Source organism: Macaca nemestrina, chromosome 16, assembly GCF_043159975.1.
Source record: "Macaca nemestrina isolate mMacNem1 chromosome 16, mMacNem.hap1, whole genome shotgun sequence".
Taxonomy (NCBI): domain Eukaryota; kingdom Metazoa; phylum Chordata; class Mammalia; order Primates; family Cercopithecidae; genus Macaca; species Macaca nemestrina.
Window position 1 is genome coordinate 104,327,663 of NC_092140.1, and position 13,927 is coordinate 104,341,589.

The 13,927-nt window shown below is 42.7% G+C and overlaps 1 protein-coding gene across 5 annotated transcripts in view; it reads right to left on the bottom strand.

Annotated features, from left to right (window-relative positions):
- LOC105490283 (zinc finger MYM-type containing 5) overlaps positions 1 to 13,927 on the bottom strand; it is a 37,671-nt gene that overhangs the window by 2,677 nt on the left and 21,067 nt on the right. For 2 of the 5 annotated variants that reach the window (XM_011755752.2, XM_011755759.3), the window contains exons 6-8: positions 7,825 to 8,110; positions 6,786 to 6,951; positions 4,590 to 4,802 (exon numbers count right to left, since the gene is read on the bottom strand). In XM_011755752.2, coding sequence (XP_011754054.1) covers positions 4,590 to 4,802; positions 6,786 to 6,951; positions 7,825 to 8,110 — 665 coding nt within the window. Of the gene's footprint in view, positions 1 to 4,589; positions 4,803 to 6,604; positions 6,952 to 7,824; positions 8,111 to 13,927 lie in introns of those variants that run through there. The other 3 variants (XM_071081579.1, XM_071081581.1, XM_071081580.1) reach the window with 3 other exon arrangements.

Genomic DNA, 13,927 nt, shown 5'->3' on the forward strand with positions numbered 1-13,927 from the left:
CAGCTACTCGGGAGACTGAGACACAAGAGACCTCACTTCAACCCTGGAGGCAGAGGTTGCAGTGAGCTGAGATCATGCCACTGTACTCCAGCCTGGGCAACAGAGCAAGACTGCATGCTTTAAAAAAAAAAAAAGGAGAACGAAAGTCTTGGCAAAGATGTGGAGAAACTGGAACCTCTCTAAGATCCTGGTGGGAAATGTAAAGTGGCGTAGCCACTTTTGAAAACTGTCTGGCTCAAAAAAACAAAAAACAAGGCCGGGCGCGGTGGCTCAAGCCTGTAATCCCAGCACTTTGGGAGGCCAAGACGGGCGGATCACGAGGTCAGGAGATCGAGACCATCCTGGCTAACACAGTGAAACCCCGTCTCTACTAAAAATACAAAAACTTAGCCGGGCGAGGTGGCAGGCGCCTGTAGTCCCAGCTACTCGGGAGGCTGAGGCAGGAGAATGGCGTGAACCCGGGAGGCGGAGCTTGCAGTGAGCTGAGATCCGGCCAATGCACTCCAGCCTGGGTGACAGAGCGAGACTCCGTCTCAAAAAAAAAAAAAAAAAAAAGACAAAAAATAAATTAGATGAGTGTGGTAGCAGGTGCCTGTAATGCAAGCTACTCAGGAGGCTGAGACAGAAGAATTGCTTGAACCTGGAAGGCGGAGGTTGCAGCCAGCTGAGATCATGCTACTGCACACCAGCCTGGGTGACAGTGCGAGACTTCGTCTCAAAAAACAAAAAAATGAAAACTGGAAGTTTGTCGAAGTTTAAACAGAGTTACCATATGACCCAGCAATTCCACTCCAAGGTATATACCCAAAAGAAATAAAAATATATGGACACACAGGCCAGCCACGGTGGCTCACGCCTGTAATCTCAACACTTTGGGAGGCCGAGGTGGGTGGATCACGAGGTGAGGAGTTTAAGACCAGCCTAACCAAGATGGTGAAAACCCGACTCTACTAAAAATACAAAAATTAGCTGGGTGTGGTGGCGGGCGCCTGTAATCCCAGCTACTTGGGAGGCTGAGGCAGAAAACTGCTTGAACACGGGAGGCAGAGGTTGCAGTGAGCTGAGATCTCACCACTGCACTCCAGCCTGGGTGACGGGAGCAAGACTCCGTCTCAAAAAAAAAAAAAAAAAGTATGTCCACACAAAAACTTAGACACAAACGTTCATGGTAATATTACTCATAATAGTCAAAAAGTAGAAACGACTCAAATGTCCCATCACAGATGAAAGAATAGATATAAATACAGTATTATCTATGCAATGGATAAAAACAAATGAAGTACTGATGTATGCTACAACATGGGAAAAAATTAAAAATAGTATGACACATGAAAAAACTAGTTGCGAAGTACTTGTGTGATTCTATTTATGTGAAATGTCACACAAGAGGCAAATTTATAGGCAGAAGATAGACTAACAGTTGCCTAGAACTTTAGAGGAGTTGGAGTTGAAAAGGGGACTGTTAATAGATAGGGGGTTTATTTTTGGGATGATGAAAATGTTCTAAGATTGGTGAATTTTAGGGTATGTTAACTACATCTCAATAAAGTGGTTATAAAAACTAATGTGGGCTGGGCGCGGTGGCTCAAGCCTGTAATCCCAGCACTTTGGGAGGCCGAGACGGGCGGATCACGAGGTCAGGAGATCGAGAGACAATCCCGGCTAACACGGTGAAACCCCGTCTCTACTAAAAAATACAAAAAAATAGCCGGGCGAGGTGGCAGGCGCCTGTAGTCCCAGCTACTTGGGAGGCTGAGGCAGGAGAATGGTGTAAACCCGGGAGGCGGAGCTTGCAGTGAGCTGAGATCCGGCCACTGCACTCCAGCCTGGGTGACAGAGCAAGACTCCGTCTCAAAAAAAAAAAAAAAAAAAACTAATGTGAAAGTCACTAAAATTTAACAGCAATTAATTTTAATGGTGAAATTTCCATAAATAATCCCTTCAATACATGGGCCCAAACACACACAAATATGAAGAGAGAGCTCTAATTCAGGTATACATACTACTTTGTTCATCAATTATTAATGATAAGTGATTACTTTTTAAATAGGTCATAAATACTTAGGGATTTAAAGTGAGTACTAAGCATACTATTTTAGTTCACTAATACAAAGAACATTTTTAAAATCTGATTTTAATTGAAACAATGTGCTTAAAAAACATCTCCTTGCTCAAAAGCAGACCATTTAGATGTTGCTAGATTAACACTATAAATTCAAAGTAGTATGTATGTGTATTAACATTGTTAAATAAGGTCGCCGTATCTGTCAGAAATTTAATTTTTATTTTGTTTTTGAACATTTTACTACCATTTACTGAAATCTGTTGTAATAAAGACACATTACCTATTTTGTTGTCAATAAAATTATAATAAAAACACTAAAAAGATTTAACATAATAAAGATGTATAAAATGTGAATGGCATCCTATTAGCTATACACAACACAATTTGAGTACCATATGCAATGCAGTGAAAGAAAATAAAAATGGACTTGTTCTGTTTCATTCTGAAAGTAATGTGGCAGCTTTAAAGTAAAAAATGCAGAGGTGTGGGCCAGATGCGGAGGCTCACGCCTGTAATCCCAGCACTTTGGGAGGCAGAGGCAGGCGGATCACCTGAGGTCAGGAGTTCAAGACCAGCCTCGCCAACATGGTAAAACCCCCATCTCTACTAAAAATACAAAAATTAGCCAGGCGTGGGGGCGCACACCTGTAATCCCAGCTACTCGGGAGGCTGAGGCAGGAGAATTGCTTGAACCTGGGAGGCGGAGGTTGCAGTGGGCTGAGATTGTGCCATTGCACTCCAGCCTGGGAGACAGAGTGAGACTCTGCAATCAATCAATCGATGCAGAGATGTGATATGATCAGATAAATAAATGCAAAGATGTGAGATGATCAAATTTGTCCTTTGGAAAGATTGCTCTAATTGTATTATGAATTCTCAACCTATGTAAGGAAGCAAGCAGCACACAGAGCAGTGAAGAAACTGTAGTAGTAATTCTGGCAAAAGATGATGTTAGCTCTGTCTAGGATTATAGCAGTAGAGATAAGAGTTGAGAAGTGCTCAGGAAGTAGAATTTGGATTAGTTGGTAATTGATTGGCTCTAGGGGCTAAGGAAGAAAGAAGAGTAAACAATGACCCTAAGTTTCCGAATGGGCATTTGGGTGGATAGTGGGTTCATTTACTGATATAGGAAACAAAGGAAACCAGGTTTGGAGGTTCAGTTTTCGACACAATGAGTTTGAATTTCAGTGATGGATGGCATATAAGGCGGTGGTCCCGTAAGAGTATAATGGAGCTGAAAAATTCCTGTCACCTAGTGATGTTGTAGCAATGCAACACACACCACTCAACCATTTGTCGTAAACAAACCTACTATGCTGACAGGCATACCAAAGTATAGCACATACAAGTAATAATACTTGATAATAAGCAATTGTTACTGGCTTATGTATTTACTTTTTTTTTTTTTTTTTTTGAGACGGAGTCTCGCTCTGTTGCCTCGGCTGGAGTGCAGTGGTGCGGTCTCGGCTCACTGCAAACACCACCTTCCAGGTTCAAGCAATTCTCTCGCCTCAGCCTCCCAAGTAGCTGGGATTATAGGCACCTGCCACCATGCCCGGCTGATTTTTGTATTTTTAGTAGAGACGGGGTTTCGCCACGTTGGCCAGGCTGGTCTCAAACTCCTGACTTCAGGTGATCGACCTGCCTTGCCTCCCAAAGAGCTGGGATTACAGGCGTGAGCCACCGCGCCCGGCCGAAAAATTAGTCTTTTAACTTCATCCAGGAGTAAACTTTTTCTTTTTTTTTTTTTTTTGAGACAGAGTCTTGCTCTGTCACCCAGGCTGGAATGCAGTGGCATGATCTCGGCTCTGCAACCTCTGCCTACCGGGTTCAAGTGATTCCTATGCCTCAGCTTCCCACGTAGCTGGGATTATAGGCACACACCATCTTGCCTGGCTAATTTTTGTATTTTTAGAAGAGAGGGGGTTTTGTCATGTTGCCCAGGCTGGTTTTGAAATCCTGGCCCCAGGTGATCTGCCTGCCTTGGCCAAAGTGCTGGGATTTACAAGTGTGAGCCACTGTACCTGATCATTTTCTTTTTCTTTCTTTTTCTTTTTTTAGACAGGCTTTCGCTCTGTTGCCCAGTTGGAGTGCAGTGGTACAATCATAGTTCACTGTAGCCTCAATCTCCCAGGTTCAAGCAATCCTTACACCTCAGCTTCCAAAGTAGCTGAGACTACAGGCACATGCCATCATGCCTGGCTAATTCTAAAACATGTTTAGTAGAGATTAGGTCTCACTGTGCTGCCCAGGATGGTCTCAAGCTCCTGAGCTCAAGCAATCCTCCCGCCTCAGCCTCCCAAAATGATGGGATTACATGAGTGAGGCACTGCACCCAGCCCAAAGTAAACTTTTAAAACAAGCTTACAACAATCTATAGACTTGAATATTTGAGATGGGACAAACCAATGACACAATGACGGAATGGAATTAAATGAGGTTCTAAGATAAATCTGGTTCATGTAAGCTGTAAGGATGAAGCTACTATATATTTGATCATTTAAAGCTGATTAAAAAGAATTACCTGTTTATATTCGTTAATACAACTTTGGCAGCAAAATCTCTTCTGCTGACCTCCAATCACCAGGATGTTGTTTCCAGTACTCTTACTAGGCATGTACTCTCCACAGTGTTCACAGCAGTTCATTATTAGACCATTGGCCAATCTGTACTTATTAAAGCAATGGTTACTGCACAGTTTATGTGTTACATTATTTACGCTGACTTCATGGCGAATCTAAAAGAAAAACCAGAATTCGTTAACTAAGATATATGAACCAGATTAGCATAGCAAGCAATGAGATAACTAGTTTAGCACAGCAAGCAATGAGATAACTAGTTTCTGTAACAGAAGCAAAGAATCCCTAATCATATCTCAGAGGAAGATATACCCAGGGAAAATATTTTTTCTTTTTTTCTGAGATGGAGTCTCACTCTGTCACTCAGGCTGGAGTGCAGTGGCACAATCTCGGCTCACTACAACCTCTGCCTCCCAGATTCAAGCGATTCTCCTGCCTCACCCTCCCTCCCAAGTAGGTGGAATTACAGGCGCCTGCCACCATGCCCGGCTAATTTTTTCATTTTTAGTAGAGATGGGGTTTCATCATGTTGGCCAGGCTGGTATCGAACTCCTGACCTCAAGTGATCTGCCCACCTCGGCCTCCCAACATGCTGGGATTACAGGCATGAGCCACCATGCCTTGCTGGTAAAAGATTTTTTAAAAACATATTTTATTTTTTCCTTTATTTGTAAGATCACTTTGATTTTACAAAAGAGGAAAAGATTAATAGGAAAGCAATACAATCAAAAATAACTTCCCAAGGGACATTTAATAACAGATAATGAACTCTACTTTTGAGACAAGTTCTTACTATGTTACCCTGGGCTGGAATTCCTGGGCTCAAGCAAGCCCTCTACTCATGCCCCCTGAGTAGCTCACATTACAGGCTTGCAGCACCACACCTGGCTTTGGTTTAGATTTTGACGTGACCCACTTAAAAGAAATGGGTCACAATCTTTTTTTTTTTTTTTTGATAGTGTCTCTTGCTCTATCATCCTGGCTGGAAAACAGTGGTACAATCATGGCTCACTCCACCTCAAACTCCTGGACTCCAGTGATCGTCCTGTCTCAGCCTCCTAAGCAGTAGGGATTATATGTGTGAGTCACTCATCTCCAAGGATCAACAATTTTTAGTCAGTATTTTAAGTCAAGTTCACTGCCCTACAACATTTGCGGAGGGAGCTGAGGGAATCAATATGATCTGTATTCAGGATGGGGACTGTATAACTAGAAGCAGGGTAGTTCTCACGCTGGTAACTGCGATAAAATCATGTCCTTCATATGCATGACTCAGGGTAACCAACACCAAATTTAGTTACCAAATACTTTATAAAGTGAGGACTGCCTGTATGCATGTTTCTTCTCTTCTAAGAAATGGGAAGACCACAATATCACTTAATGTTAAGCAAACAGCATACATTCACTCCACTTGTTCCATGTGTTCTTGTACCAGGAACAAGTGTTGCTTCCTAATTTTAACTTTTAGATTCAGGGGATACATGTGCAGGTTTGTTAGATGGGTATGTTGTTTTTGTTTTTGTTTTTCTTTCTTTTTTTGAGACAGAGTCTTGCTCTATTGCCCAGGCTAGAGTACAGTGGCACAATCTCGGATCGCTGCAGCCCCCGCCTCCCTGGTTCAAGTGATTCTCCTGCCTCAGCCTCCCAAGTAGCTTATGCTGCCATGCCCAGCTAATTTTTGTATTTTTAGTAGAGATAGGGTTTTGCCACGTTGGCCAGGTTGGTCTCAAATTCCTGACTTCAAGATATCCACCTGCCTCGGCCTCCCAAAGTGCTGGGATTACAGACGTGAGCCGCCACGTCCGGCCCCAAGGTAGTTTTCCAGCCCTTGACCCCCAACTCCTGAGACTACAGTTTTATTGAATGTCACCAGGAAGAACAAAACCCACCATAAAACAACTGCCTTGTTTATGAGCACAACTAATTCCACAGAAACAGATGTGTACTTTCGATGCTATGCAAATGGAATTTTATTTATAAAATATCCCATAGGATAGTTCTAACATATCCTTATTCTTCCTTTCAGCTTCATGTTATACATCCAGAACATGTGCATTATGTAGATGAAAGAGTACATAATAGTACTTAAAAGTTAAAATTATCACTGTTAGCCTAAACAACTTAGATATAAAAATCCAGACCTCTGCTAATTTACTACAAATTGTACATCTTGACTTATTAAAAACTCCTTTTTTAAGATTCCGGTTGTTTTCACAGGGAGACACACAAGATGTACTACAAAATTCTTGGAAGGATCTGCTTGATTCTACTGGAAGAACAACATCAGCCTTCTTTGTAGATGCATCTCTGAAACAGAAGGTATAGACACACAATTTAAGAACACTGCATTTTAATACAAGTCAAATATATTAATAATAATTGCCATTTTTCATTTTCTTATGATTTAATACTAGAAATCAAGTATAACTTTGGATGCAGCAAATCCACTTTTGGCTTTATTGCCAAGAGTTCTTAAATGATATAGAACGAGAAGAGTCAGAGATAAAAATCTTTCATAGCACAAGAACCTTGCCACAAGTTCTTAAGATTTTTAGATGCATTCAAAAATGCTGGTCATAGGTTGGGCACAGTAGCTCACACCTGTAATTCCAGCACTTTGGGAGGCCGAAGTGGGCAGATCACTTGAGGTCAGGAGTTCAAGACCAGCCTGGCCAACATGATGAAACCCTGTCTCTACTAAAAATACAAAAAATTAGCTGAGCGTGGTGGCGGGCACCCTGTAATCACAGCTACTCAGGAGGCTGAGGCAGGAGAATCGCTTCAACCTGGGAGGTGGAGGTTGCAGTGAGTGGAAATCGTGCCACTGCACTCCAGCCTAGGCAACAGAGTGAGACTCCATCTCAAAAACAAACCAACAAACAAAAATGCTGGTAATAAATTCATAGAACTAAGGTGTAAGATGGGGAAGCAGGGGAGGCAAATGTAGTAGCAGGGAGGAGGGCAATTAATTTTCATACCTATGTTCCATTTTTCTGCCAAGAGTAAATACAGCACATACTAGTCCACAGCTTGGATATATTCTAGGAGCTCAAGCTCAATGAACTTGAAGACACTCCTGCAACAATTCTACCCATAAATCTATCCAGCTCTGCAACTATATTACTTATTTATACCATTAGTATTCGACTACATGAAGAAATGTTGAAAGGTACTGCTTACTTTTTACATATTACACTTCGTGTGTTTTGAGTACGTTTATGAGAAAAGGAAGAAAGGCAGGTGGTACAGCAAAAGAGGTGAGCTGATCCTTTTCGTTGATAAGCTGTCTGTCCCTTCTGTAAAGGTTTTTTGCAATTTGCACAAGTGATTTTAGCTGGGTTAGTAAGTTGCTGTTGGGCTGTAGGCTGGAAATTCTGCTTACGAAGTAAGGCCACTGGTGATAAAGAATCCACCCCTGGCTGTTTCTGATTACGGGGAAATGAAGCTGACTGGGAGATCCAAGAATCTTAAAAATGAAACAAGAAAAAAATCATGGAACAAATCAAAATGTACATCAGAAAAATAACTTACATTTTCATTTAAGAGTTTAAGAGACAGATGAGGCAGGCATATAAACATGTGGTTAAGGCCAAACACTCTTGATGCACAATCCCAGGGCAACTATCCACTTTGTATCTCAAGTGAATGATACTCCACTGTGCCAACAATAATAATAAATGTTGGCGTCTGGAATTGTGTAATGTGGTAGCCATCAGCTCTTAAGTCAGACTCCAGGTTCAAATATCTACTGAGCGTAATAGATTATACAAATATACTAACTGAGGACACCTAACTCATCAGAGTGCTATGAAGAACACATGAGATAAAGTAATGCCTGGCACACAGGCACACTCAAAAAATATTAGCCACTTTTTTTTTTTTTTTTTTTGAGACAGAATCTCGCTCTTTCTCCCAGACTGGAGTGCAATGGCACAATCTCGGCTCACTGCAACCTCTGTCCCCCAGGATCAAGTGAATCTCCTGCCTCAGCCTCCCAAGTAGCTGGGATTACAGGTGCACACCACCATGCCCAGCTAGACTTTTTTTTTTTCTATTTTTAGTAGAGAGGGTGTTTCCCTCTCTAATGTTGGCCAGGCTGGTCACAGACTCCTGGCCTCAAGTCATCCATCTGCCTCAGCCTCCCCAAGTGTTGGCATTACAGGCGTGAGCCACCACTCCCAGCCTAATCACATCTGTCTGTCTACTTATACCACTAAACAATCAATCCCTCTCTATGTATTTCAAGTAAATTGTAGACATTAGTACATTTACTTTCAAAATACTTTAGACATAATAGTTTAATATAAATCTATTATTATTTCCCAGTCTTCTAAAACATTACTTCTCAGGCATTAATCCAGGCTGTGGATTACTTAGGAAAGACTCAGCTTTCCTAGCCTTACACAGCAGCTGCAGTATCATAAATTACTGTCAGCCTCAAAATGGTACAGTATTACTTATAGGTGAGGTGCTTCTCAAATTTTACTGTCCATATTACATCACTTGGGAATCTTGTTTAAATGCAGATTCTAAATTAGTAGGTCTGAGAAGAGATCTGATACTCTGCATTTCTAACCAACTCTCAGATGATGGTGAAGCTTTGAGAAACAAGGCCCTATAATAAAAAATTATTTTGTAATCTCTCTTCAAAAACAGCTTTTGGACAGGTGTTAGACATGATTATAGTCCATGATTATTAAAAATTATTTTGTAATCTCTCTTCAAAAACAGCTTTTGGACATGATTATAGGCTCAAGCCTATAATCCCAGCACTTTGGGAGGCTAAGGTGGGAGGATCACTTGAGGCCAGAAGTTTAAGACTCAGCCTAGGCAGGGTGCAATGGCTCATGCCTATAATTCCAGCACTTTGGGACACTTGAAGCCCGGGAGTTTGAAACCAGCCAGGTAACAAGGCAAAACCCCATCTCCACAAAAAATAAACAAAATTAGCTGGGTGTGGTGGCGCTCGCTTGTAGTCCCAGCTTCTCACTCTGTTGCCCAGTCTGAAGTGCAGTGGCATGATCACAGCTTACCGCAGCCTTGAACTCCTGGGCTCAAGCGATCCTCCCATCTCAGCTTCTTGAGTAGCTGGGACAACAGGTGCATGCCATCACATCTGGCTAATTTTTTTATCTTTTGTAGAGACAAAGTCTCACTCTGTTGCCCAGGCTGATCTTGAACTCCAGCACTCAAGCGATCTTCCTGCCTCGCTCTCCCAAAGTGCTAAAATTATAGGCGTGAGCCACCACACCTAGCCACTTTTTTTATTTTTATTTTTTGAGACAGAGTCTTGCTCTGTTGCCCAGGCTGGAGTGCAGTGGTGCGATCTCGGTTCACTGAAACCTCCGCCTCCCAGGTTCACGCCATTCTCCTGCCTCAGCCTCCCGAGTAGCTGGGACTACAGGCGCCTGCCACCATGCCCAGCTAATTTTTAGTATTTTAGGTAGAGACGAGGTTTCACCGTATTAGCCAGAATGGTCTCGATCTCATGACCTCGTGATCCACCCGCCTTGGCCTCCCAAAGTGCTGGGATTATAGGCGTGAACCACCGCGCCCAGCCCACCTGGCCACTTTTTACTTTTTTTTTTTTTTTGAGACAGAGTCTTGCACTGTCACCTGGGCTGGAGTGCAGTGGCACGATCTCGGCTCACTGCAACCTCTGCCTCCCAGGTTCAAGCGATTCTCCTTGCCTCAGCCTCCCAAGGAGCTGGGATTACAGGCACACACCACCACGCCTGGCTAATTTTTGTATTTTTAGTAGAGATGGGGTTTCACCGCATTCGTCAGGCTGGTCTTGAACTCCTGACCTCGTGATCCGCCCGCCTCAGCCTCCCAAAGTGCTGGGATTATAGGCCTGAGTCACTGCGCCTGGCCTATTTTTATATGAAAAATTACAACAATCTGTGAGGCTCTGGATGATGTTAGTATTTCAATCCATAGGTCGGAAGGCGGTTTTTATCAGTACTCCTCTTAGTGAGTCCTCAGTGTCTACTGAAAACTCCATTTAGCTTCTCTGCAGCCTTTTCTGGAATTGAATGCATATTCAATAGGGAAAAACAGCCCCAGTTCTTCTCTCAGATCTTGGAACCCTAATTTTTCCATTTGTTATTTGTAGCTCTTGATGTCTTTAAACAGATACTTTACACATTTTGTCATTTTTTCCCCAATTATTCTCAGCAAGAGGGATAGGACTTAGCTAGGTATCAGAAGTGCAACTCCCTAGAGTATCATGGTCAGAAATGTTTATAATGCAACAAAAATATGACAGATGTAAGAGCAAATTCAGAAAATTCTAAGTTTAAGTATTTTCTTTCATGAGCTTTTTTTTTTTTTTTGTACTGTTTATACAACAGTATGTGAAAACTGGAGAACTTTCACTGAAACATAGTATACCCTAAAAGTTAAAGAAAGAATTAAATGGTCCTTTCTAACAAATATAATCCTATTTTCTTTTTTTTTTTTTTCTTTTTTGAGACGGAGTCTCGCTCTGTCCCCCAGGCTGGAGTACAGTGGCATGATCTCAGCTCACTGCAAGCTCTGCCTCCCGGGTTCACGCCATTCTCCTGCCTCAGCCTCCCAAGTAGCTGGGACTACAGGTACCTGCCACCACTTTCCGGCTAATTTTTGTATTTTTAGTAGAGACGGGGTTTCACCGTGTTAGCCAGGATGGTCTCGATCTCCTGACCTCATGATCCGCCCGCCTTGGCCTTCCAAAGTGCTGGGATTACAGGCACGAGCCACCGCGCCTGGCGAAACCTATTTTCATAAAACAGAATGCAGTTTTACGTGTACTTAATGAAGGGCCAGTTGTTTTGGTTTTCCTTTTGGTGCTGCCAGCTTCCGCTTGTAATCCCAGCACTTTGGGAGGCCGAGGTGGGTGGATCATTTGAGGTCAAGAGTTCAAACCAGACTGACCAACATGGTGAAACCCCATCTCTACTAAAAATACAAAAAATTAGCCTGGCATGGTGGCACACGCCTGTCATCCCAGCTACTTGGGAGGCTGAGGCAGAAGAATCACTTGAACCCGGGAGGCAGAGGTTGCAGTGAGGCGAGACTGCGCCACTGCACTCCAGCCTGGATGGAAAAATGATACTCTGTCTCGGAAAAAAAAAAAAGCTTTCAACATTCACCCGTTTTTCAGCATCACCTTTAACCTGCAAGTTTTTCTAACATTCTCTCCAGAATTGTAGATTAAATCTTATTATCTAAAGGACACAGTTCTATAATTTTTGTCCCCCAAAACAGACCTTCAGAGAACTCAGGAATGTAAATTCATCCATACTTCATAAACAATAGAAACTCATTGTCCTATATCATAAGCAAAATAATTTAAATGCAGTTATCATGACCTTCTGCTCCATTTATATAAGTGTCAAACAAGTCATTCTATTAAATAGAGTAATAGTCTTTTTTTTTTTTTTTTTTTTTTTGAGACGGGGTCTCGCTCTGTCACCCAGGCTGGAGTGCACTGGCCAGATCTCAGCTCACTGCAAGCTCCGCCTCCCGGGTTCACGCCATTCTCCTGCCTCGGCCTCCCAAGTAGCTGGGGCTACAGGCGCCCGCCACCTCGCCCGGCTAGTTTTTTGTATTTTTTAGTAGAGACGGGGTTTCACCATGTTAACCAGGATGGTCTCGATCTCCTGACCTCGTGATCCACCCATCTCGGCCTCCCAAAGTGCTGGGATTACAGGCTTGAGCCACCGCGCCCGGCCCATAGTCTTTCTATTAAAGTTTTTTTTTTTTTTTTTTTTTTGAGACAGAGTCTCATTCTATCAACTCAGGCTGAAGTGTGATCTCAGCTCACCGCAGCCTCCATCTCCTGGGTTCAAGCGATTCTCCTACCTCTGCCTCCCAAATAGCTGAGATTACAGGCGTACACCACCATGTCCAGCTAATTTTTGTATTTTTAGGGACAAGGTTTCACCACGTTGGCCAGGCTGGTTTGAACTCTTGACCTCAAGTGATCCACCCTCCTCGGCCTCCCAGGGTGCTGGGATTACAGGCATGAGTCACCCACCGGGCCCAGCCTTCAGCTACTTTTTTGTATTTTAGTAGAGACAGGGTTTTACCATGTTGCCCAGGCTGGTCTCAAACTCCGGAGCTCAGGCGATCCGCCCGCCTTGGCCTTCCTAAGTGCTAAGAGGTTACTGGAGTGAGAGACACCACGTCCAGTCTGTTAAAATTTTTAAGTCACAAATGTATCAGGTGAAGAGAAAATATTTGAAACGGCCAGGCAGCGTTGTGGGCCTGTAATCCCAGCTACTTAGGTGGCTGAAGTGGAAGGATTGGTTGAGCCCAGAAATTCAAGGCCAGTCTGAGCAACATATGGAAACCCTGTCTCCACCCCAGACCAAAAAAAATCAAATATAGTGTTAAATTAATGAGATAAAGGGATGACAAGAATAAAAATAAATCCAAGAGTAATCAAAACCTCTTTCAAACAACGTTGATAATTCTCAATTATGCCTACAATTTGAGTGAAATGACAGTATAGTAGCTAACTACAGATTTTATTTATTTATTTATTTTTTGAGACAGAGTCTTGCTCTATTGCCCAGGCTGGAGTGCAGTGGCGCAACCTTGGCTCACTGCAACCTCCGCCTGCTGGGTTCAAGCGATTCTCCTGCCTCAGCCTCCTGAGTAGCTGGGATTACAGGGGCTTGCCACCACGCCTGGCTAATTTTTGTATTTTTTGTAGAGACGGGGTGTTGCCATGTTGGCCAGGCTAGTCTCCAACCCTGGCCTCAAGTGATCTACCCGCCTCAGCCTCCCAAAGTGCTAGGATCATGGGTGTGAGCTACCGTACTGGAATGTTTTTGTATAGTGAAATATCAGTCTATATTATGATTCTATACTAAAAACACATCTATTAACCCAAATATACAATGTTAATTTACTTCAGAATGTGAAAAATGGTCTTGAAGACTAAAACATAAAAGAAATATATAGCAAGGCTTATAGTTTTAAACTCCATGAAAGAGCTTTTATTTATATAAGATGGAATTCATACTTACTTACATAAACATGAATGACATCTAAAACAAACAATAAATATCTAAAATGTAAGAAATTATTTTAAAACAAAAAGTGAAAGAAATAAACAGGCATGGTTTGGTGGTTCATGCCTATAATCCCAGCACTTGGAAGGCCAAAGCAGGTGGATGGCTTGAGCTCACAAGTTCGAGACAAGCCCGGGCAACATGGAGAAACCCTACCTCTACAAAAAATACAAAAATTAGCTGGGCAAAGTGGCACACGCCTGTAATCCCAGCTACTAGGG